The sequence below is a fragment of the Primulina tabacum genome, chromosome 2 (genome assembly GCF_025594145.1).
Source record: "Primulina tabacum isolate GXHZ01 chromosome 2, ASM2559414v2, whole genome shotgun sequence".
Taxonomy (NCBI): Eukaryota; Viridiplantae; Streptophyta; class Magnoliopsida; order Lamiales; family Gesneriaceae; genus Primulina; species Primulina tabacum.
The window spans coordinates 45,179,359-45,204,822 of NC_134551.1; the positions used below are offsets into that span (position 1 = coordinate 45,179,359).

At 35.9% G+C, this 25,464-nt stretch overlaps 3 protein-coding genes across 3 annotated transcripts; 1 reads left to right on the forward strand and 2 right to left on the reverse strand.

Moving 5' to 3' along the window:
• The first annotated feature begins 1,748 nt into the window (after positions 1-1,748).
• Positions 1,749-8,467, forward strand: LOC142532496 (sodium/hydrogen exchanger 6-like). Its single transcript, XM_075638781.1, is given in 23 exon segments — positions 1,749-2,132; positions 2,262-2,313; positions 2,432-2,491; positions 2,614-2,638; positions 2,756-2,841; positions 2,985-3,096; positions 4,209-4,271; positions 4,396-4,415; positions 4,486-4,583; positions 4,965-4,993; positions 5,080-5,111; positions 5,195-5,242; positions 5,339-5,399; positions 5,506-5,603; positions 5,700-5,731; positions 5,734-5,774; positions 5,866-5,885; positions 6,059-6,156; positions 6,317-6,426; positions 6,932-7,015; positions 7,396-7,493; positions 7,568-7,647; positions 8,043-8,467. Coding segments are annotated over 23 exon segments (1,569 nt in total). The 5' UTR covers positions 1,749-1,951; the 3' UTR covers positions 8,084-8,467.
• A 984-nt stretch (positions 8,468-9,451) lies between these two features.
• On the reverse strand, positions 9,452-12,516 carry LOC142532502 (protein PHR1-LIKE 2-like). Its single transcript, XM_075638788.1, has 6 exons — positions 11,951-12,516; positions 11,162-11,238; positions 10,970-11,024; positions 10,506-10,575; positions 10,349-10,418; positions 9,452-10,125 (listed from the first exon to the last, which is right to left on the reverse strand). Exons 1-6 carry the CDS (start codon positions 12,150-12,152, stop codon positions 9,676-9,678), a joined length of 924 nt encoding a protein of 307 aa, XP_075494903.1. The 5' UTR covers positions 12,153-12,516; the 3' UTR covers positions 9,452-9,675.
• A 313-nt stretch (positions 12,517-12,829) lies between these two features.
• Positions 12,830-15,810, reverse strand: LOC142532513 (uncharacterized protein At3g52155, chloroplastic-like). The gene is made up of 5 exons (XM_075638795.1): positions 15,513-15,810; positions 14,984-15,083; positions 14,716-14,895; positions 14,388-14,505; positions 12,830-13,367 (listed from the first exon to the last, which is right to left on the reverse strand). Exons 1-5 carry the CDS (start codon positions 15,739-15,741, stop codon positions 13,305-13,307), a joined length of 690 nt encoding a protein of 229 aa, XP_075494910.1. The 5' UTR covers positions 15,742-15,810; the 3' UTR covers positions 12,830-13,304.
• Between the last annotated feature and the right edge of the window lie 9,654 nt (positions 15,811-25,464).

A 25,464-nucleotide genomic window follows, 5' to 3' on the forward strand; every position in this document is an offset into this window, starting at 1 on the left:
TAAATTAAATGTTTTTATAAGATATAAGGTACTATCATTCATAAATTAGATAAATGTTAAGTTTAGTTGGGCGCTATTAATCTGTAGTCAAGTAGTATGTAATTAAAATTGGACATAATAGTTGGCTAATTCCACTTTAAATGGTGGTGATAGTCAACTTTAGATAAAATTCAATAAAATTGGAATAATATAACACCAATTGTATAAAACAAAAACTTGTGTGAGACGCTCTCATCGATCGTATTTTGCGAGACGAATATCTTATTTGGGTCATCCATGACAATAAGTATTACTTTTTTATGCTAAAAATATTACTTTTTATTGTGAATATCATCGGTAGGGTTGACCCGTCTCACAGATAAAAATTCGTGAGATCGTCTCACAAGAGACCTACTTATTGTATAAAGTCGTTCTCATTTCAATCCAAGTGATTGTTGGTCTGCTTACTATCCGAAAAAAACTGGGTATTATTAATTCAAAACTAAGTTATATCTAATTGTATTTGAGTATGAAATAACTGAAAGTGAGTACCATATATTAAATTTAAGATTACTCCATGATCATTTGGATAATTTAACTCTAATGAGTAGTAATAAACAAAAATTGGGTCCTATAATATAAAGTCTGATTTCGTTCCAACCTACGTGACACACGTGACATGACCATTCTCATGGTAAAAAAAAAATAACTTGGAAAACATGGAAATCACGTGCTGCCGTTTCGAACTTGGAAAATCGCCCCATTTTTCCTTTATTTTGACTCTGATTTCACTCAAAATGGGGAAAAAAAATTGAGCTTACAACTAGTTAGTTCAGGTTTTCAAAATCCATCGAAAAATTTCAATTTTAATGAGGTTTGGAGCTAGCGGTGTCAAAATTAGACACGACCCACCAACCCGACACCGTTTAACCCGAAAAAAATCAGGTTTGAATTTGAGATTTTCGGGTTCCCGATCTGACCCGAAAAAAATGATCGGGTAGGGTTGGATTCGGATCAACCCGGGTTGACCCGAAAATTTTAATTTTTTTAAAAATTATATAATTAACAAATATTGCCTACATTTTTATATATTATATGTTTGAAAAAATATTTATTGTATATTTATATCATAAATTTTCATAATCTAATATTTATTTTGAATATTTTTTATTTTTTAAACAATTGTTTATTTGAATTAGTGAATATAGTTTATTTTTCTATAATTAAACTTTCAAATTCAAAATCGGGTTAATCAGGTTGATCGAGTTGATTCGGGTTTGGGTTCGGGTTGGCAGTTTTCGGGTTGGCTCGGGTTCGGGTTGGGTTCGGGTTGGTCAATTTTTGAATAATACTATTGCTCAACCCGACCAACCCAACCCACCTGAATTGACACCCCTATTCGGAGCTTTTAATTTTTTTTTTATATAATTGGATGAAAAATTCAGGAGAAAAAACAAAGAGTAGGTCTCTTGTGAGACGGTCTCACGAATCTTTATCTGTGAGACGGGTCAATACTACCGATATTCATAATAAAAAGTAATACTCTTAGCATAAAAATTAATAATTTTTCATTGATGACCCAAATAACAGATCCGTCTCACAAAATATGACCTGTGACACCGTTTTACATAAGTTTTTGCCGCATACAAATTAAGATAAAAATTGGGTAGTGAGCATATGTGTAAAATTGTTATCCTAAACAGTTATTAGAATTTTTTTTGGAAACGAATAACAACAAAACATAGTCCAGATGAATTTTAATGGAAAACCCCAAGAATTTATATTATTAAATTAAATTAAAATCTGGAAATAAGCACAAAACAAAAGTGAAATTATACAAGAAATTCAAGGGACACGATTCAGGAGGCGTGAAATTGCAGGAAGTTTGGCTCAAGAAGTTGAAAACAATCGAATTCCTCTTCCAATCAAGAAAAAGGACCAAAAACTCCTAAAACCATAATCAAGGATCGGCATGGATGAGCTGCATATATCTCCGGCCGATCCGCGAGGAAGTCCGGCGAAAGAGCAGCAGGCGGCCGGAGTTGGGATTCTTCTGCAAATCATGATGCTCGTTCTTTCATTTGTTCTTGGCCATGTCCTTCGCCGCCACCGGTTCTATTATCTACCAGAAGCCAGTGCCTCACTTTTAATCGGTTACGCTATCGTTCATTTAGCTTTTCATCGGTCCTTGACTCCCACTTAACAGCTTCAAAATCACTGTAGAATCTGATCGTGATTTTGAGTGTTATTGTGGTCTGATGAATTTGTGAATTGGGAACCAGGTTTAATTGTTGGCGGGCTAGCTAATATTTCCAATACGGAAAATAGCATCAGGTCTTATTGCGATCTTCAGTTTCTCGTGCTTGACCCTTTTGTAAAACCATAGTTTCAAACTTTAGGAGGCAAGGGTGACGGTGACTTTTTGATGTCTTCGTTTATTTTGATTTTGCAGGGCATGGTTCAACTTCCACGAAGAGTTTTTCTTCTTGTTTCTGCTGCCCCCGATCATATTATATCCTTGCTAAATGAACTTCATTTTTTGGTGTAAAACTACACAAGATGAGTGCCATTTAATACGTGACCTTTCTTTTGTTGATTAGATGAAGTAATTTCCTTAATTTATTATGTGATTACTCAGTCGGGGTTCAGTCTACAACCGGTGAGTCTTTGGCTTTAAGTTTATGTTTTCCTTTTCTCTAGAATGTAATCATGGAACTAAAGAAGGGAAAGTTATAACTTATATGTATATGATATGTATTCTGAACTCAATTTGCAGAAACCGTTCTTTTCCAACTTTGGTGCCATTGTCACATTTGCTATATTTGGAACTTTTATAGCTTCTGTTGTCACGGGCATTTTAGTGTGAGTTTAATTTATATTTGTTGCCTCAAGATATATATACACATATATAAATATACATATATTTTTTTAATTCAATAGTTATTGAAGATATGCCTTATCGGACTAATGCCCTTTGTTGAATGCTATAACCTGTCATATTACAGATATCTTGGTGGAGTGACATTTCTAATGTACAAACTTCCATTTGTGGAATGTCTGATGTTTGGTGCTCTCATCTCAGCTACTGATCCTGTCACTGTTTTGTCTATATTTCAGGTGATCCGGTGTTTTAGGCACATAGCATCCAAGATTTGTTTGCTGTTAGCTTGTTTTTTTAACCATTAAAGACAACTCTTTAAATAGTCGAGAATTTTATGAATTGGCAACATGAGACCCATCATGAGACAACGTTGTAGTAATAGGCTGCAGTATCTCTCGTGCATCTTTGAGTTAAATGATCAAAATTTAGTAGTTGATAAGTTTTGCATTAGATAAATGTTAACATGATTGCTAATTTGCTGGCTTCGGTGAAGTTGTTTGAGAATAAATGCAAAAGAACTGTCAATACTTACTAAGGGAAATTTTTGTGAGCTTACTCTTGTATATCATGGAGAACACGCCATCCTGTCCGTTATTTGAAAACATAGTGGGTTTTATGCTTCATTCTAATGTTTCCTTGAGTTATTTACTAACATGTTGGCTTATATGAGTTGTCATTGTTATTATACATGCTTGAAAATACATTTGCTAGAATTTACTAAATCATGTTTTAAGTTGAATGAGTTTTTCCATTTTAGCAGCTTCAAGTTGTCGAATTCTTACATCTTCAATCGATTAAAGTAGCTCTTTGGTCACGTTTCTTTGTCTAATGAGGCCATGGCATTGATTTACCCCTTCAAATTTCAGTTAAATCGGTGAACCAATAAAAACATTTTATAGTCAACATATTGATTTTATTCCTGATATTGTAATTTTTATATGACATTTTCCACACTGTCACAAACAATTGATGGAATTGTTGGAACTCTTTGGTATCCTTCCTCCAAAAAGGATAGATGAGAAGATTATTATAGATCATTACAACCATAGCCAAAACCTTCTGATGGTTGAATTTTAGTCATCACTTTTAATTCTAGGTTGGGGTTAAGTTGATACGACACCTTCAACTATGAGATCTGGAGTCGGAGTTGATTGTAACTTGCTCATCTCTGTGTTGATACTCACTAATTTGGTCATATTTATCTTTGTTAAACAAATGATCGGTTCTTTTTCTGTCATTTACTAATTTTAGAGATGGTAGGCATACCATTTGCTTGTTCAAATTCAAATCAAAATTATCGTAATATGATACATTTGTTCTTGACGTCTACTTGATGTGACATTTTTAGGAGCTTGGTACAGATGTAAATCTATATGCTTTGGTCTTTGGCGAATCTGTGCTAAATGACGCGGTAAATCTACGTATTTATAATTTGTTTCATAATGAGGAGCATATGTGAAAATATGATATTTTCATTGGGTAATTATCTATAAACTGATTTGTTTGCTGGAACTTGCATATTTAACCTTTTGAAGATGGCAATTTCTCTCTACAGGTCAGTTAAATATTCCATCATATTGTGAAATAAACTTACATAAGATATTGATTTGAATCTATATATCCAGGACAATGTCATTGGTAAGGAGCCATGAGTCATCGGGACAAAATTTTTTCATGGTCGTGGTCAGATTTCTTGAGACCTTTGTTGGTTCAATGTCAGCAGGTTCATATTTGTCTGACCCTTGTCATAATTGAAACTGTTCTTATATTATTCATAATTTCATATATTGTTGTTAAAAATTTTCATTAAACGGCCGGAAATTCTGAAGATTTTTTCATTAATTCATTTATTTTACATAACAAAATCTCATACTTCATTATTCTCCCCTTAAATTCCTTTTGTCTTTGCTGTGGTGACAAAAGTTTCTGGACTGTTTAGTTATTGTGTTGTTAAAAGATACTCAATTCTATCTGTCATGTTTGTACTGATTTGGAAGCAGTCGACACACACACACACTCTAAATAAAAATTTATACTTCTATGCACTCTGTGTTGAAGATGCACATTCATTGCTGCTAATTGTAACTTGTTTCTATATCTACAGGGGTTGGAGTTGGATTCACTTCTGCTTTGATATCCTTTTTTCAATTTTTTTCTCCACCTTCTTGCTATGATCTTTTCTTCATAACCTATTTTGCAAAACTTTAACTCCCCTGAACCTTTTCAAGTATGCTGATTTGGATATTGACAAGTAAGTACATTTTGTTGATAGCATCAAGTTCAAGTTTCAGGTCTAATTAAACCCGGTACTTACTGCAATCATGATATTTACAGCCTTCAGAACTTGGAGTGCTGTTTATTTGTCCTTTTTCCATATTTCTCGTAAGTCACTTCGACATTCTTCAATATAGTTTTACAAAATCAGTGTTCTTAGGACTCTTTAGGACTCAGTTGTGCTTTGTGTGTTTGATTTTCTAGATATATGCTAGCTGAAGGACTTGGCCTCTCGGGAATTGTGTCTATATTGTTCACCGGAATAGTAAGTGAAACTAACTAGTTTGCCTTATTGGTCTTTAATTTGATTCGATTTTTACTCGTTCTTTGTTTTGGTAGATGACTTAGTTCATGAACTTTTTATGTTTTAGGTCATGAAGCACTACAGTTTCTCAAACTTGTCAGACAGTTCTCAGAAATTTGTATCTGCTTTTTTCCATCTGATATCGTCATTGGCTGAGACTTTTATGTAAGAAATATGCGAGTTCATTTAACTTTTCTCTGAGTTCGTTTGTTGTTTTGGCTTGTTTCTACTGCTGGGCTGCTTTTTTCGTCTGTTTTGCAGATTTATATACATGGGATTTGATATTGCGATGGAAAACGTAGCTGGTCACATGTTGGATTTATCTCTTTCTCAATTGTATCCACTTGTATTTTTTCTAAGCGGCTAATTTGGTATTTACTGTGCTGAATCACTGTTATTTTCCTTAACTTGCTCTAACTTACATCAGCTATTCATTGGAATTGCAAGGTATACTTGCTTTGCCTTCTAAACTTAAAACGAGTATATTGCTGCTATCAACTTTACCATAATGTTCATTTTGGCAGCCAATATTTTCCTATGCAGTTTGATTATGAGATATGGATAATGTAGTGTTGGAATGTTTATCACCTGCTGAACCTTCTTATACTTGTTTCATGAAGAGCTACAAATGTTTTCTCGTGCGCTTATTTGGTGAACATGATTAGACCTGCACATCGGAAAATACCAATGAAGCATCAAAAAGCTCTTTGGTATAGTGGTGAGTGGCTGAAAAACCATTGGTGGTGTGCAAACTGCTTTCTTTTGCATATCCAACACTTTGCTAAAACACCTTTTTTCAGTTACTCCCTGTCTAACAATTATATGATCATGTAGATACCCTCATGCTGCTCAAACTCGTGATATTTCTTTTATCACAGGTCTCCGAGGGGCTATGGCTTTTGCCCTGGCTCTTCAATCGGTGCATGATCTTCCAGATGGCCATGGCCAGACAATCTTTACTGCCACAACTGCAATAGTTGTTTTGACGGTGAGTACTGAGTACAGTGATCTGTTCTAAATGTCACTAGTTTATGGTGGACCTTGGCTGCATTCATGAAGCATAATGGTAGCATATTTTTTGTATGATAATCCAACCTTTTTTGTGCGTAGTTTCCTCAAACGTAATCTGACCATTTGGTTTTAGAAGCTTAACATGAAAGCATTAGTGTCTTGTTTGTCTCTTAACTGAGGCAAGGTCTTACTTGATCAGATCAACACTGCCCTTGTTTATTCGATATTAAATTCAAAGATAGTTCTATTCCATAAATTTCTTGCAAATGGTATGTTTGTATATTAATAAATTTAATTGATTTAGCTAACAGATGTTCCCTACCAAACATTCAGTTTTGCAGATAGATATACAGAGGCATTTTATGTCCTATAATGTTCTTGGATAGAATTGATTTAGCTTGTAGATGGGGCCCACCACTTTCAGTTTTACACATAAATATAAAGAGCATTTTATGTCTTAATATTCTTGGGTGGTTTTCCAGGTCTTGCTGATAGGAGGATCTACAGGGACCATGCTGGAAGCTTTAGAAGTTGTAGGTGACAGCCATGATGACGCATTGGGAGAAGTAAGTAAAAAATGTCAATTTAACTGTGAGCTGTCCCTTCCCAACTTTTTAGGTGAAAAGTTAGTGCATGTGTTTCAATGAAAATTGTACACACTCAAGTAGATTTGGTTTCGGCTGAATGTACTGTCTTTCTGCCCATCATTTTCACTGTCATTTTTGTCTCCTTGATTGCAAAGCTGTGGCTTGAGGAAACCGGGGTGTGCAATATTGCTGAAAGCATAATAGTTATCATAGGTGCAAACTAGAAGCACATCTCTTGAATTCATTCCTTGCTGTTATACCAAGTTTTTCACATGATTTCCAAATGGTTTTTGTTAGAACCATTTTTTAAAAATTGAGCCGGAATTATTATCCTCTATTATTTTTATCTTTATTTTCAGAGCTTTGAGACGAACAGTAGCTACCGAGCCCCTTCTTACGAGGGGGAATCCTCATCTGGAAACAGGTTTAAGACGAGACTCAAGGAGTTTCACAACAGGTAAGCTACAAGTGATTTCCAACTTTTGCCTATATTATTTTCTTCAATTCGCCCTTACTCTCAAATTCTTGCAGCACTACTTCTTTTACTGCGATAGACCGGAACTATCTCACTCCTTTCTTTACAAGTCAAAGTGGTGATGAAGATGAGCATGGTAAGATGCATTCTGGATTATCTTCACCTTTCTTATTTTGTAATTTAGGTACTAAATATCACGAATCTTGTTATCTTCTTGTTGAATGACTGCATCTGCTGCTGGCTTCTATTGGCACTTAGCAACCACTGACATTGATCCGTCCTGCTTATCATTTTTCTCACCATTGATGCATTCAGGGGTTGTACATGACAGCTTAGAACCAGATTTTTTATTAACAGTCAAGTGTTGCATGTTTATGTACACAAGCACAACATAATTGATTCGATTAAGTGAGATCGTGCACAGGGACCAGTAGTATACCCATTTGGATCAAGTGGACACGAGTTTGTTTACTCTTCATCACATTTTTTTTTGCCTCTTCCCTTTACCTGTTATTTCCCAATGTTGTGCAGATGATTTTTTGGGTGATTCTGGCCGAGGAGCGTATCGTTGACTCGACTAATCCTGATTTTACGTACTCTGCTAGATAGAATGACTCATTACGTTGTTTCATGTGACGTCCCGGAGACTAATCCCCCTTCTCATCCATTCTACAAGATAGAAATAACTACAGTACGTAGTAGTTGCGTGTGGCGTCCCAGGTTAAAGCAACGACAACGGCGTACCAGAACCTTCTTACTGTTTGAAGTATACTTCCCATACAATTATTGATTAGGAAATTTTAGTACCGAAAAGATAGTCCTAGCTAAGAGCGCTGAGCTGCACTCGAGGTCTCTATGATGCAAACATAATTTCTGTAACATTGTGTATTGAGCTTCACGTTGGGTCAGGTATTGAGATGGTGGTGGTGATGATTAAATGTCCATTTTCATTTGAATTTTGTTTAGCATTTATCTTTTGTTCCGACGTGATAATTTCTTGAAAAAAATTCATTTGCTTATCCGTCTAACTTGTTATGTATAGGTAGTAGTCCATGTTAATACTTTTTTTTTTACAAAATAAAACGAAACTGAACAGAAAATTGGGTAAGTGATGATACCAAATTAATAATACTCGGGCCTATAGAAGAATATTGGAACTTTTCAAGAAATTGGTCCATTATGTCATCTTTCATGTACTTTTGTTTACCCCCATTGTCGTTTTTAGTGAATCGTCATTTATGTTGTAAACATCGGATGAAATCCTCTATTACATACTAATGATCCAAAGACTATTATCATTGATCCTAACATGTAGGGTTCATGTTTGACCTCACATAAAAATATTTTTTAATGCAATGGTGGTCATTGAATTTACCATGAAAATAATATCTTTAAAGGAGGATGGACTAAACGATACATATAATTAAAAATAGAAACTCGTTCTAAAAGTAACATGTTGATAACAAATAAAATATAAAGGTTCACTAATACACAAGCAATCAACTAGCGTAATTTGTGAACTGTTACATATACATATAGAGTAGGTTAAGTTTCTTGTGAGACGGTCTCACGAATCTTTATCTGTGAGACGAGTCAACCCTACCAATATTCACAATAAAAAGTATTAGTCTTAGCATAAAAAATAATTTTTTTCATGAATAACCCAAATAAGAGGTCCGTCTTACAAAATACGACCCGTGAAACCGTTTCACTCAAGTTTTTGCTGTACATATATGTACACACACATAAAAACACACGCGTGCTCTTGTTTTCAAATGTTCCGGCATACGAGATATTGTCGTGTTTTTAAGCATCTGATTAAATTTTGTGATACCAGGAAACATGAAATAAGAATTTAACCTTTTGATTGGTCTCTTTTCTGGAGCAGCAAAAGCGGACACATTTGTTGCAGAAAACAAAATGCATCAAAACTGCACCCATAAACTGCAAATGCTAAACTATAATTTTTGCAATTACAGCGAAATTAATGGTAATAGTGATACATGAATGTGCAGAAACAAATTCATTCTTGATGTGAAACCATCTTTCATTACAGATTCAGATAAATTAGCTCTCATTTGTTTCTATTAAACAACAGGAATAGAGGTGACCAAAAAGCTTGAATCAGATCACAAATGGAGACACGGCCTAGATTAAGACGATTTTATGCACCACACCCAGTGATCCCACGAGAATCAACATGTTGCACAATATGCAAATCTGGGGTATAGGCATCCGAGTCACCCCAAATAAATGATGCATCTCTTGTGTCCTTATTTGGCATTCCTCGCTTTCCCCCGGATGAAGACCTTTCTATCCGCATTCCCACAGGACTCCCGTGAGATGTAAGGCAGCTGTCTGTGGAGCAATCAGCATGTTGCGGATGAAACTTGGGAGACATATGAGCTTGAAACGCATCTGCAGATTGTAATGGATATGGTTCATGAAGTGGATTTATGGGAGCCGGGTTTGCTCCGTTTCCATGGCAACCATTTCCATCATCGTTTGTTGCTGCAGATCCAAGAAGTTGATCTGCGAGCATTTTGCAGGCTCTTTCTAACATAGCCATGTACCTTTTCTCTGCGTCTTGACGAATTTGCAAATGTTTTTCAGCCTGCAAAAAATTTGACCTTCAGAAGGGTTTTTGTGTTGAATTTCAAATATGAAATGGTGTGAAACGAATTTTCGGGAAATAAGTTGAAATCAAGGTGAAAGCCATTTTATGTAATTTTACAAGACATAAAATTAATTTTCTAAGACGAAAAAAACCAGAGCCTAAAATGTTTTGCAAGTCCACTTGCCAATGTATCATGAGGCAGATTGAGATATGAGCTTACTTCTACTTGCAAGTGCAGTTTGCTTTGAACTTCCATTTGTGCCCTTAACGCCTCCTTGACTTCATAACCCCTAAAACAAAGCCAATATTTGACCCAATTACTAATTGAAGCAAAATGCGCATTTTACAAGCTGCCCAAGCAAAACACAAACCCTTACTCATTCATGTCAGATGTTTGCATGTTTTGAGGAGAATCAGTGGCACGAGGGCTATCCAGATCGTATAAACCTGAAAGCCCCACCATTTGATGGATAAGAAATCAGTTCACTATTTCGATATCGTAATCAAATAAATCTTACTTAAAACGTAAATAATACAATCTCTTTAGATACAAATATCAAAATGACTTGTTCTTTTTTTATCCAATACAGATGTGTTCGAAATTTTCCGTTCACTATATCCGCTTTGCATGGGGACTCGGGAGGTCAGGATTGAACAGGGTCAGAACGAATTGAGTTTACATGGCTTATCCTTTTGGCTGAACAAATTGAGTCTACTTATTCAGGGATAGGGGTGACTAAACAGAATGGAATGATAGATGCTATGTATTCGATATATCCAATTGATTTTATAATTTGACTTCAAAGACCGTTCCAACAAATAAACAAAAAGCTGGACCTACCATCTTTAGAAGCCTCGCCGAATTCTTTCCCTGATTGCTTCCCTAATCGATATTTCTGCAATGATGTATGAATATCTGTTAAAAAACCTGGAAATGGCATCGCAACAAAGCAACCACCACGGGGAACAAAAAAGGCAAGCTCCATCTGCTGGATAATTAAGATACATAACTAAATAGAAAGAAAAATAAAACCTGTAGATGGCTTTTCAAATGAAACAGCGTCAATCCCTTGACACCCATAGTACGCATTATAGCCTTCGGAGTAGCCTCTGAAAACAGTCAATTTCTAGCAATCACTGGATATTGAGAAACAACTTATCTATGACAATTCAAATCCACATACTCATAAAGACTGTATAAAACAGAAAGCAGAAAATATTTGGCATGGCATTTAAGTTCCTCTGAACAGGTAACATCGAACATTTAAGTTCCCCTGGACCAGTTTGATTTTTTTTATAAAAAAATCATCGACTTTCGACAAATGTTTCATCGTTGAAAAACAGAATGAAAGGAGAGACCACTGCCAAACTGCTATTGCTTATTTTTCATTCCCAAGTTGCATGTTAATAAACAGAACCAAGTAAATTATCTCAGCCACGGGCCGAAGTCTTAGCTTTCAATACAATCAAGCCCACTAACGGATAGCTTACTAGCACATTCTCAATCCAATAGAGAAACCAAACTAAAACCAATAATAATCAAATCACTCCATTTCATCTGCGTGAACCAAGTTTCATGAAAAAGCACTAATAGATGAAGCAACCGATTTTCCAAATGGAATAATGCACTGAGACAACTGACAAACATAAGATTATTACAAAGATCACATAAATAAGTTCAAGTTAATTGGACAATCCCGTAGAGTATAAGAAATTTGTTAACTAATCAAGTAACATACAGATCCTTTGGTTCCAATTAACTTGAGGAAAACAAAAAAAAAAAAAAAAAAAGAGAGAATGAAGAGGGGGAAAGGTCGCTAACTGCCGGGGCCACCAAGTTGAGTAACGGCGTCGACAAAGCGCTCGTGGAGATCAGTGGTCCATCGAAGACGAGGTTTGGGGTCGGATGTAAGGACCAGACAGGGGTCGGCACTTACCCGTTGACCATAACATAAATTGCTCGACATTTGAATGTTGTCCTGATTCAAAATAGCTTCACGAGATTGAATCAGACTCGGAAACATGGAGAAGAATTGCAAGGAAGACTTGTTGCCAAAAGATTTTGGAAGAAGAAGAAGAAGAAGGTGAGTAAAGAACAAGATAGAGAACAGAACTAAAATCGCATTTCAACGAATTGACGACTTCTCGCTGTTTCAAGTGATACGGTTAAGGACAAAAGAGAGTGGGAGTGAAAAAGTGAAAGAGGGAACACTGTAAAAAGGCAGAACCGTACCAGAATCTCCTGAACACCTGGGAAAGTGAGACTCGTTTTATCCATTCGTCTATGAAAATTTGTCTTTACCTCCTTCAATCTTGGAAACTTTATGTTGAATATTCAACCAAAACTACACCAACCTGCTCCATAACATAAGATTAAAGCTTAAATTTCATCCAAGTGCGTGTAGGCCATTACCACATTTGAATTTGCTAAGAGGCGAACCATGGAAAATATAGTCTTCCCAAGATTAATCAGACAACACCCGGATATCTGATTTACCAAAAAACAAAAAAACAACTTAGCATGGTCGAGCAGAGGACTTGCTTATAATTTTAAACACCCACAATGTTAATTTGTTCAACATTATTTTTAAAAATAATAATAAGCATATCAAAGAATAGGAAATGAGCCATACATGGCCAACTAGTTTCCAAATCAGGTGTCCGCGGCCATATTAACCAGTTATTTACATATCTCGTGCTATATTTACATATGATCAATTTATTGGATATATAAAATTTCAATAAATTGAGTCCACAACGAACACCAAATCATCCCTCATTAAAACTACTCTCTTGGCACTGATCGAACAAAATTCAAGTTTGAGCGATCAAAGTGTGGATGGAATAATGTTTCCACTATGCGTAGCACAAAAAATGACAACACCATTGTCATTACGCATAACTTCGATACATAACAGTGTTGCACTTAGCATAGATGATATACGGATATAGACATATTTTTATTTTATACCAAGAAGTGGAACTTCTGCCTCTTCATTAGTTGGTTTGATATTATGGGGATGGTACTAAAAATTTCCCAAGACCACATGCTTGCCACCTTAGCAAAATTTGGGCGATTTCTCCTGGACTGGGTGGACGCCTGCTTGCATCTAAGGAGAACTGAGTGAGTGAGTCAAAAGTTAAGGGTTTTGGTTTCACGTGAGTGAGAAGTCGAGTTAAGTATCCGGCTTCACAATGCCAAGAAGCTTCCACCCACCAAATCCTGCTAGCGAAAATGCCTGAATATGAAAGAGTCAGATGAGGAGTAAACACATGAGATATAAAAAGAAACGAAGCATGCATTTCAATGCCACCAAAAACAGGATTCCTTGAGCCATAATCCCCACTCACGTAAATTCGAGGAGTTGCAAGATTAACATTAAAGTTGTAGAAAAAAGGACTAGAGAATGATGTTAACAAATTAAAGCAAAAAGGGATGAGAACTTCAGAAAATCTTGCAGCAACTATATAGCTCAACAGCATTTACACATGAAAGTGAAGGTCAAATCAAATTCTTAAACCCAACTAGATATCTCGTTGCTGCTGCGGACAAACTACAAAGGTTCCCTTGACACCTTTTATGGAAGTAGCACATTGTTGAGCCATTGTACATTCAACCAATTCAATAAAAAAAATATCATACAGCCATATACCAACATAGTCATCAATCTTGTTTCACAACAAAAATCTTCAATCTTCTTTGCAGGCTCCATTATTTTGTGAGTTAACAAGTACGGAAAGACTTCGTGTCAAAAGCTCCATGACAAATCACGTGTCACTCTAAAGAATCCATACACCTGACTGCTCCAACTAAGGTGGATATCAACTTAAACAAACGTGTTCATTTAAAACCAACTGCTAGTCCTAGCACTAGAATGTAATGCGTAGACCATTACGAAGCTTATGGAAAACTTCTGAAAACTCGTAACCCCTTTCTTAAGAGCATGGAGACACACAATGTTGCGACTGCATGAAGGTGTACAGAAAACATCGTCGATCCACGGCCACACAAACAGTAAATTATGTTACTAGTGATTTTAGTGTTTTAAATGGTGCATCCACAAATTATATTTCCAGTGAGACATTAAAGTTTATATTCAAATGTCACAAACCAAAAGTCAGCTTTTCCTCTTTGAAAAGCTGTTGCCATTTGTGAGATAGCCTTTACTATGGCTTTGTAAGCAACTTAATATACTTGAAGTCAAAGAGGTAAAAAATACAGAACTTTATAAGGATGGGAATCAAGAAGTAGGCATAACCTCTTCCCATGATTTTCCAGTTGCTTCCAGCAGCGCAGCATTGCAAGCCTTCAGAGTTATGGAGGAACCTGAAAACACAGACGCAGCTTCTTCCCAACCCTTATTATGCCCCATACACCTGCACAATATATTTGAATCAAATGCAAAAAAAAAACTTTTCAATAAACTATACTTTTCCTTTTTGCAATTGCCACAAGTTCAGTTTCATTTTACTGGAATTTGGTGCACTAGCGAGAAGAGTAGTAAAAGACATAAAGTTCATATAAATATTGATAGCATCCTGGTTTACCAACACAATGCCAAAGAAGTTACAATCAACAGAACTCACATTACTGTAAGGATCTCATCTCCCGAGTATCTACAAATAGCCTGCTGCAGATGCTCTGCAGTTTGCCCATCCATTGCAGCAACTGAGTAAAAGCTTGAAATAAAATGTACTTTAGCTTCCAAGAAGCCTTGCACTTGCTCCTGCATAATTTTTAATGTCTCCCGAGTCCTCTGTGCATCACTGCTTGAATCCAAAAAAACTGAATTAAGTACTGAAATGAGGTTCCATTTGTCCATTTCCATAGATCAAATTGAGAGGCAAACCCAACCTGGACAATATTAGTTCAGGAACCCAGCCTATCTCTTTAAGTTTCTGTGAAAGTTTCACGGCATCATCTCGTCCGGATTTACTCAAAGGGCGATCGTGATCTATTCAACAAGTAAGAAATTTTTTTACAATTGAATTGTTGTATAACTTTCTAAGCATAGCACTTAGAATTTATTTGTACCTTCAATTTTATTATTATCTCAAATAGAAGATGCAAAAGTAGGAAATTCTGAAAAAATATGGAGAACAACCTGTATCTCTTGAACGTTTTGCAACCTCTTCCCCGAAACCATGATCGAGATGGAATATAGAAATAGAAATAATTTTTTTCCCCATAAAAATGCAAGTGTTAATGCCGAAATAGATTGAACCTCCCCTGCTGATTAAGTTTTTGCGTCAACCCAAATATAATATAAGCAAATAAAATGGAGGTTTCACTGCTGCCGTGCATTATCCACAAGATCATAACTCAAATTTCTATATGTTAAACTATTCATCATCTACTGATTCCATATCTGTGATATAAGTACCTCGGAGGGACCTATTTTCCCAGGAACTCTTAGCGTGGCGGAGCAATATCAGACGGCGAGCGACAGCATCCGGCGGAGTCTCCGTCGAGATTTGTCCTTCCGTCGTACCGACTGCCATTGAATTCCTTACAAAAACCGATGATTGGAATCTTCTGCCTTTATCCAAGCAGGTAAATTGCAATGCACCGGTGCTACTGAGCGGCATCAGCACAGCCACAACGGCATTCATGGCGGACAAAATTAGCAAATGTTTTGCTTAACCCGATATTTCTGTCGATGATCTCACGATTTCACAAATCGCATCCCAAATATGCGACTTTAGTGGAGCTGAAACTAAAACAGGACGGTTTTTAACAAAATATAATGAAAAGAAAAGAAACCCCAAATTAACGAAGTATAAATAAATAATTTGTAAAATCTGCTAACGGATACTACAATTTTGTTTTTTTAAATGTTTTAATTTTTAATAGTGTGGACCGGATACTTGAGAAACGGTCAAACCGGCAAAAAACAAATAAATGGACCCAGGCTTTCACTAATTTTTTTGGGTAAAATCTATCTCCCTATATTTTAATAAGGATTCAGCCGAAGGTTATACGAATGTGAACGATTGATCAATAGTCAAAGTTATATTATTTTTATCAACATTTTATCGGATGAGTCTGTCTGTCGCACATGGTTTGTCCAGTGTGATTTACCTCTTTAACATGATTGACAAAATATTACATTAGTATGAGATTTAACTAGTATACACTGAAAATTAGTTGTTGCGAATTCTCACGTCATAAAAAAATATTCAGCCCATGTGTAATAAATTTTACGAATTAGTATCTGTCAACACCTCAACTGCAGTTTCAACTCCATGTAAGGCCAATATTGCGTTATTGCCTTCTGATAATATATATACATTTAAAGTAGGTCTCTTGTGAGACAGTTTCATGAATCTTTATTTGTGAGACGGGTCAATCATACCGATAATCATAATAAAAAGTAAAATTCTTATCATAAAAAGTAATAATTTTTCACGAATGACCCAAATAAGAGATTCGTCTCACAAAATAAGACCCGTGAAACCGTTTCACACAAAGTTTTGTCATACATTTATTAAAATATATCTCCCACACCAAAATCATTTGCCCCTTCTCCAACCAAATCCATCGACCGATTCATAGTACTCCATTTTGGCTTCTAAAAAGACAATTCAAAATCAAATTCAGCAGTATAAATCGACTATCATCCTTGTTTTTTTTAGTAATTTCGAAAGTCATAACTAAAAAATCAAATATATTTGGAATTTTCCATATCAAAATTTTGAAATATGAACGGTCTATTTCGATTTTCTAGTTCACTCTTGAAATGTTCACATGCCATATATATATATATATATATATATATATATATATATATATATATTTATGTATTTGATGATTTGATTTAGTTTTCATAAGCAAACAAGTTGATCGATGTTTTCTTTATTTTGAGGTTATTTCTAGCTTTGGTTTATTTGAATGATCTTATGTTTTTTTTATTTTTATTTTTTATTCTCAAATGATTTCAGTTATTCACATTTTTTTGTGGCTTCTCTCACCTTTTATCAATTAACTTCGAAAATTACTACTGAAATATTTGGATGTTTTGCTGAAAACAATTTTGAAATTCACTATCGAGATATTTTCTTCATTTGCTTTTTTATACTTACATTTTTGAATTTTCATGTTTTTCCCCCCAAAAATATGATATTGAATATAAATTTTATGTAGATAAAAAATAATTAAAATTGGGAAAATTTCTTCTTTACATGTCCAATGTTATTGACCAAATCGATAAAATCTTTATTTATCGTTATTTTTGGTAAACAAGTTGTTGAGAAATGAATATGTATGTGGATGGCAAGTTTTGTGCTAACATTTTACGTTTATATTGGCAAAACTAGCATAAAGGATATTTGATTATGATTTTTTGAAGTTCAAAGCTTGTTTACTGAATGACGTTGTAGAAAACATCAAAATTTTTAATTTTTCAGATATTTCAAATCTTTGTATTGATAGAAGCTAGATCTGGAAGTACAAATTTTTCTTGAGTAATGTAGTTAGTTATTCTCGACTCTTTCTAAGGTGCGACTGACAAAATAAAATGGCTGATGAACTGAGCCTTCTTTTCTGACCAAGACCAAGCTAGTGGCATGTGCCGTGACTGCTAGATAAACAAATAATTCTTCTCCCGAGTAGGTTTATTGAGATTTAAATCCACCCAGAAAAGATTTTAATTCTTGAAAATCATGTTCTTTTTTCTGTGTTTGATTCGAAATTTGAGATTTTCAAAGAATATTGAAGAGTAGAAGATTCCAATCGACTGATCGGGCAATGAACCAAGATAGAGTGTGAGGCTCATTTACTCTAATGACAATTAATGATCAAAAAATAATGGTTTGATTTAAAGCTGCAGCGGAAAAATGTTTAAAATACTTTAAAACGAACCTCAGGGTCTAGAAAAATTTCGGCATGACCTCCCTGTAAGTAGGACATCCCGAAAACTCAAGCAGCAGTTTATATCAAAATATACTCCAACTAGAGTTATTAAAACAAAAACTGAAGTTAAACAACATATAACCGCACTGGCCAGGACTAAGCAGAAATAAAACTTACCAATTATTTACCAGATCATAAATATCACAAAGTCGACTCAGAACATCACAAAAACAACCAAATACCACTACAAATACACAGGACATCTCCCCGGAAAATAAATTACGATACAAGACTGAAACAAACTCAAGTAATATATATATATTAACTGAGAGACTCCATTGAACAGAACCAAGCAATCCAACCTCAATCCCGAGCTCCACTGGCGGAACCTCGGCCTGATGCTGCAAAACGACTCGGGAGATCTACCATGGTACCCAATAGCAACCACAACACCCTCTCAGAAAACAACTGAGGTTAGGATTCTGGTATGAAATAGTTCAACAATAACAACAATAATCATAAATCATGCATAATCATATAATAAAATGTAATGTGCAATGCATGAAAGGCTCAACGAATAATCGGGATAACATGAGCCAAAAAACGCTACGATAACAACTGGAATAATGCTCGAGCAACAACACAGGGGAGCTACATCGTCATGCAGCTAAACCGTCCTGCCAAGTATGCGAGGTATGCCAAGCTGTGCTGAAAAACACCTCTGACTCGGCCTCCATACTGCTGATACGATATAACAGGATGGCACAACAGAACGAACTAGATGACACAATCCCATCGCTCACCTCAAAAGGCTGCACTAACCACGGGATTGTTCAATCACATCTACGATCTCATGTGTATAGGCCTATCAGCCACACTATGATCCCGAGATAAACAACAGTGCCAGATAACAATGGATATCAACAACGGGCTAACAAGAACGATATGGCTCAACATGAATGTCATAATAGTATGCCCTATGATAAATGTCAATAATATGTCCCAATACTAAACATATATCACAACGAAGGCATTTAACAACTTACAACAGTCAACAAATCATAAACACCATCAGTGCAACACAGAATGACAATTAAACATAATTTATGTTTTACCGTCGTATGTTACCGAGCTGTAACATACCTATACCATGAAAATGATCTTCAAGAATGATCAACTGAACTCTCTTAGCCTAAAATAATAAAATAAGCCGAATAATTCCACAACTCATCATTATTTACATTCCAACCATTATCAACTCAATAATCCTTAGGTTAATTCCAACGATAACAACCATACTATAACATCTTTCAATATAACACAACTATTCGACATAATTAATAGGCTCGCAAAATTATACCTCGAATAATTCCAATGACTGAACTTACAACAATTATCCAATAAATACGTCAATAGAATGCTATTCGAACGACGAAAACAATTTAAATTGAAACGGGTAAAAACCCAACCCCAAACAGCCTATAAATATATCAAACAAAGGCTGGAATTAGCAAATATTTACCAAGATCGGAGTTTAACTACTCGCTATCGGTTTCAAGGTGATGCTCGCCGGAGATGACGCCGAAAAACACTATTCACGACCAAAAACCGAACTGAAAACTAGCTGGAAAACGCAGGAACAACAAGGTAATAGTTAAGCTTCAAATCCTTGCTCAATATACTCCAAAGAACCAAGAAAAACGAAGCAATAGCTCACCTAAAATCGAACAAGAAACTTGAACAGGAGCAGCCACGAAACAGGGTTCTATTGGGGCTGAAACAAGCATCAATGGAGCTGTACAAGCATCAAAAGTAGCGATTCATGGTTCAAAATGAAGCCATTGATGTAAGGAAGACAACCCCTCAAACCGTTCGAGATTTCGACGCCGGACGGGAAAGTTATGGCTTCTCCAATATGAAGGTGCTGAAAGTGACGAAAATGGAGATGGGTTACGGGAATGGGTTTGGGAAATTGGCTTCTTCCTCTTCTCTCTCTCATAAGATAAGTTGTGTGTATGTATATGTATATTTAGTTGCTAAAAAAATAGTAACACATGCCCAATAATCCCGGTTTGTATTTATTTTGCTCTCGTGTATTATTTAAACTCTATATGTATTTTATATCGTTAAATTCTCCAATATTCTAAAATACATATTTGTAACACACTTCTTGAATTTATTGGGCATAAACAATTATGTTAATTTACAACTCAATAATTATCCTAATTTTGTCAAATGACCGGATAATTAATTACAGGGCCTTACATAGAGCCGCCCAAATAAGAAAGTGACCATGATAATGGGTTGTGATAGAAAGTATGACCTCAACTTCCGAGTGGTAATGACTAAAGCCAAAGCCAATTTTTCTTGAGTAGTGTAGTTAATCTCGACCCTTTCTAGGGCGTGAATGACAAAATAAACTAGCTGTTGAACTAAGCTTTCTTTTCTGACCAATACCGAGCAAGTGGCTTGGGTCGTGACTGCTAGGTAAATCAAAGGGGATCGATTATGGGTACCCGGAATGCGCAACGGAAGTTTTTAAAAATTTTCATTTTACAAGAGCAAAAACGAGCACCTATCACTAGTGTGTAGCAAATACAAAAAACACAAACATACATAGTGTTTTTTTAGTATTTTACCTATCAATCACAATGATTGATGATGACTCCAACTAAGTTGTCAAACAACTTAACTCTTCAATGGGTAGACAATCTACAAGCTTCCCTTGAACACTCCTTGTGTAACGTCTGAAAAACCAAACCTACGTAAACCACATGTATGCAAAATTATTTTAATTACTTAATTGTTTTATTTTATGGATTCTAAATGCTTGCATGATATTCATTAAATGATTAAATGTATGGTTGCATGATTAAATGATTATATGACATGATTTCATGAAATTGAAGGATTTTACCCGAATATTCGATAATAGACAGGGAAAGGAGACCGGAGACGACCAAGACTAGAATAAATATTTTTCACTAAATATTTTCAAGGCTTATAAATATGATTAAAAATGATTTAATTTTTCTAAAAATGTTGTTCGAATTATTTTACGAGTCGAGCTCGATTTTACCCGGAAAGCTGGTTTTGGGCAAACAAGGGAATTTTAAAATATCAAATATATTATTTATGAAAAGTAATTTTTATAAACTTTTATGCTTTAATTAAATAAGAGTTATTGGGCCAAATTTAACCAAATTTAGTAGACACAATTGCTTCTATACTTTGAGGCCTAAAACCAAAGCCTATTAACATGTTGATTAAATTTATAAATAGGACTCCTAGGCTTCCCAAACATCATACATTAGCCGAAAAACACATAGCACACACATTAGAATTTTCGAAATTAAAAAGGAAGAAAATCAAGAAGTCTTCATCTTCCGGTCGTCCAACTTCGTACCATCGCCAACAATCGTTTATTCGAGCATAATAAACGCAAAGACACGTTTTCTAAACTCTTTTAAACATCATACAAATAATAATATGCATGATATAATTGTTTATGCATGAAAAATACGTTTGTACGATTGGTTCAACATTTTATCAAATATTTTCAAAGTTTCAATGATTAAATGCTTGGTTTGAAAACGTTATGAATCCAATGGACAAGCTGCCAACGTAGGATGTTATATGAATGACATATGAATTTTTTTAAAGAAATTTACCTGCTGGAACCGAAGGATAACTAGGGAAGAACACCTGGGGTTTTCTAGGAGGGATCATGCGCTTGTGATTGTCTTGGGGCTTGGCTAGGGGCTGTGCCGCATGTGGGCTCGACCAAGGCTGGTTGAGGATCGAGGAGGGTCATGAGGGCTTGGTAGAGTCCTAGCATGGCTAGGACTCGAGGAGCAGCATGCAAGGAAGAGTCCGCTGGTGCTAGGACCCTTCCAAGGCACGCATGGGGGGAGAAGGCTGCAGGGGCGGTTCAAGGTTGGCTTGGGCAAGCTAGGCTGGTCCTTTAGGGTCTAAGGTAGATGGTCAAGGGTTGGGGACAGGGGCTGGTGTGGCTGGGTTCAGTGAGGGCTCGAGCAAAACGTGGAGAAGCACCTGCGCGCAGCCTTGAATCTTCTTGTAGCAGGCTTGCAGCGCTTCGTGCGTGGGTTCAGTTGTCTGGGCTGGGCTTGGTTGGGGCTGGGCATGGTACAAGGTTAGTGAGGGTCAGGTGGGCTCGGTTGTGGATCGGGTAGGAGAGTCCTAGTGAAGGTGGGAAGGTACATGCACATGTCTTGTGTCTTCGGGCAGGGCTTGGGTATGAGTTAGGGTCAGGTTCTAAGGGTTAGGGTTGATCAGTATGGTTCCTAGATGGGTTGGCTCGGGTTTGGCTCGAGGTGGCTTTGTGGCTCGAGTAAATAGGGAGATGGCTCGATATGTTCGATAAAGGGTCAAAAACGAGATTTAATGAGTAAAAATTGGAACCATGGGTCCACGGGTGTGGTTCATGGCTCACAAGGGTAGTTTAGGTAATAAAAAGTCCATGTTTAAAATTTGGGAAGAAAATATTAAGTTTTTAATTTAACCGAGAATTAAACGCCTCACGAATCATTAATTAAAAAATTAATTGAAAAGGCTTGATTTATGCTGAATAAAATTATGAAAAGTTAGATTTAAATTTAAATAATTATTTGAGATAAGCCCATGCCATTAAAAGTAAGAAAAAGATAAAATCGAGAAATTTTACGTCTAGTGGCAAAACAGTCATTTTACACTTGGTAATTACGTAAAAGCTTGGCAGCGTCCCGAAGGATCATAATGATGTTTAATGATATTTATGAAAATGAAAAATATTTTGAGAGATGTGAATTGACTGTGACAAAAGATATGATATATGATATATGATTTTGTGGGGATATCGTTAGGTCTAAGGCCCCAGAGGGACCCTGTTTACGGGACAAGGCCCCAGAGATACCCCGACGATCGTATTTCCATGGTGGAGTCTAGTCCCACCCCATGGGTCATGTGGAGCCGAAGATTGATCAGTCGATCAAAGGATAAAGACTAGTCACTTTCAAGGATCAAACTTCACCCAAAATGATAAAGGATTGAAAGCTTTACGATTAAATGATTTTACAATATATGATTTATTTATGCTAAAAATGATTTTAAATGGTTTATTTATGCTCATAAAGCTATTTTAAATCAAAGTATGATTTTTAAATGTATGTGAATGTATATGTATTATTTGCTATTCATGTTTAGAACGTGCTGAGTCATTAGACTCACTAGGTATGTGTTAGGATTGGTTGATTGGTTGAAATGTGTTTAGAAGGGGGGGTTGAATAAGCACTCACGATTTTAGAATCTTTTCGAATGAAGTGTCAGTTCTGTGACAAAATGAAACTAGGAATCTTGTCAGTCAATGAAAATCAGTTTAACTGATAACAGTTGCGGAAATAAACTGACTGAAAGATAGAATAAATAACTGAAATAGTAACACACAAAGATTTATGGATGTTCGGAGATTGTAATAACTCCTACGTCACCCCTTCTATCACAACGATAGGATATGTAGTAAAAAATTTTGATCGATACAAAACTTGTACAGACCCACTTCAGTTTGGACTTAACACTGCCAAAACTGAAACTCTTAGTTTACTAAATATCTCACAGTTCTTCGACTGAACTTAGCACAACTTATCTAGTTAAGATCAAATAAACAATAAAACGATTTGTGCTTGTAAGCTCGAAATGTAGCCTGAAATGCTACAAATAAATCATATAAGTGTGAGCTTTTTGATTCTTGAGTAAGAGCGATAAATTCAGTAGGGTAACATCAAGCTTGAGAATAGATAGATCAATTGTTTGCTCAACTGCTCTTCTCACCTATTTATAGGCTTCTCTTCAATGGTAACATTAAATATAATTTGAATCAATATATCCGTTGATTGTCACGTCAATATTCCTCTGACATTCGTATACTGTAAGCTCTGAAATGCGGCGTTCCACTACGAGTTGCAGTCTGCTTTGTACTGTTGTCGGTTGAATGTCCTTTTCAACAACTGATGACGTGTACAGATGAATGATCAGCTGATAAGCTCACAACTGAATATTTCAACTGATCAGTCAGTTGTCTTCGTAAGTTCAGTTCAGCTAGTTTCAGTTGCCTTCGATAAACTGCGTATTAATCTTCAGTTAGGCAACTGTCAGTTGATTTATGTACTTCAGTTACTTCAATCTACTTGATCAGTTAGTCCAATAAATTAATCACTTAGTTTGTCAAACAACCGAAATTAAGTTTCCAACAATTTCCCTCTTTTTGGTTTTTGACAAAACTTGTAAATTATGAACTGATCAACTGAACTCAAAAATATTCTTCGAACTCATTGTAGATAAATTAATTCTTCTAATGTACAGATTCATACAAAGAATAAAAGAATAAAGAATTGTTGCTATAGTCATAAACCATCATCTTCATTTTTTCTTCTTTCCTTTGTCTTCTCCTTTCTGGTCTCCTATTTCTCCTATTTCCCCCTTTTTGTCAAACTCATCAACATTTCTTGACAAATTCCGCATATATGAAGATAGATTAGAAACTACAGTCATTAGGATATCTTGCAGTAAATCCATTCTTTTTGAAACAGTACTTTCCAGATAGTCTATACGTCTTGTCACTAATGCTTGCGTCTAGAAATGAGCTTCAGTTGAAACTCTGTCTTTGCGGAGCTCTTCCATCTGAAACAATAAAGAAGAAACATCCTTCTAGATTTTCTGTAGTTTACCCATGGTATTATCTTTAATAGAATCAATCCTCATAGTGTTCAAGAATTGCGTTGATCGGATGCTAGAAATGGAAGTCATTATACCGACAAGGTTGGTCTGAATAGCTGAAATTTCTTCGAACAGAGACTCAGTTTCTATTGTAATGCCTGGAGACATGGCTCCGGAAGTTTCTGGTTGCTCTATGTTCTCTCCATAAAAAATGACCAGTGCCCCGTCAGTTGTTTCAGTTGTAGTATTGACCATTTCTGAAGTCTCTTATGGTAAGACTTCCTGTTGAGATTGTGGATGAGAAGTTGGATCAATAGCAAGGTCCAATGATGCTTCATGCGGATGATCAGTTGAAACAGCAGTTATTACTGGGATAGAATGCTCAACTGATGCTTCTGTTGGCTGAATGATAGAAGGCTGATCAGCTGGCACTTCTTCAGTTGCAACTGAGTGCGGCTGAGCCTCTTCAGTTAGTTCAAAAAATGTCTGTTCAGTCATAATAACTGACTGAAATGGCTCTTCAGTTCTCAATATTTCTTGTTCAGTCGTGGAGGGCAACTGAACTGGTTCTTCAAGAGGTTGATCTGGGGCTTGAAAAATTGGTTCTTCGGTTGTGAACAACTCTTCAACTGCTTCAGTAGTGGATAGTTGAACGTCAGAGGCAACTGATTTGATTACTTCATCAATGTTGGCCAATGATAATTCAGCGTCTGTGTAGAGTCCAGCTTCAGCAGTTGAAGACTGAGGAACATCAGTTGGCTTTGATGCATCTT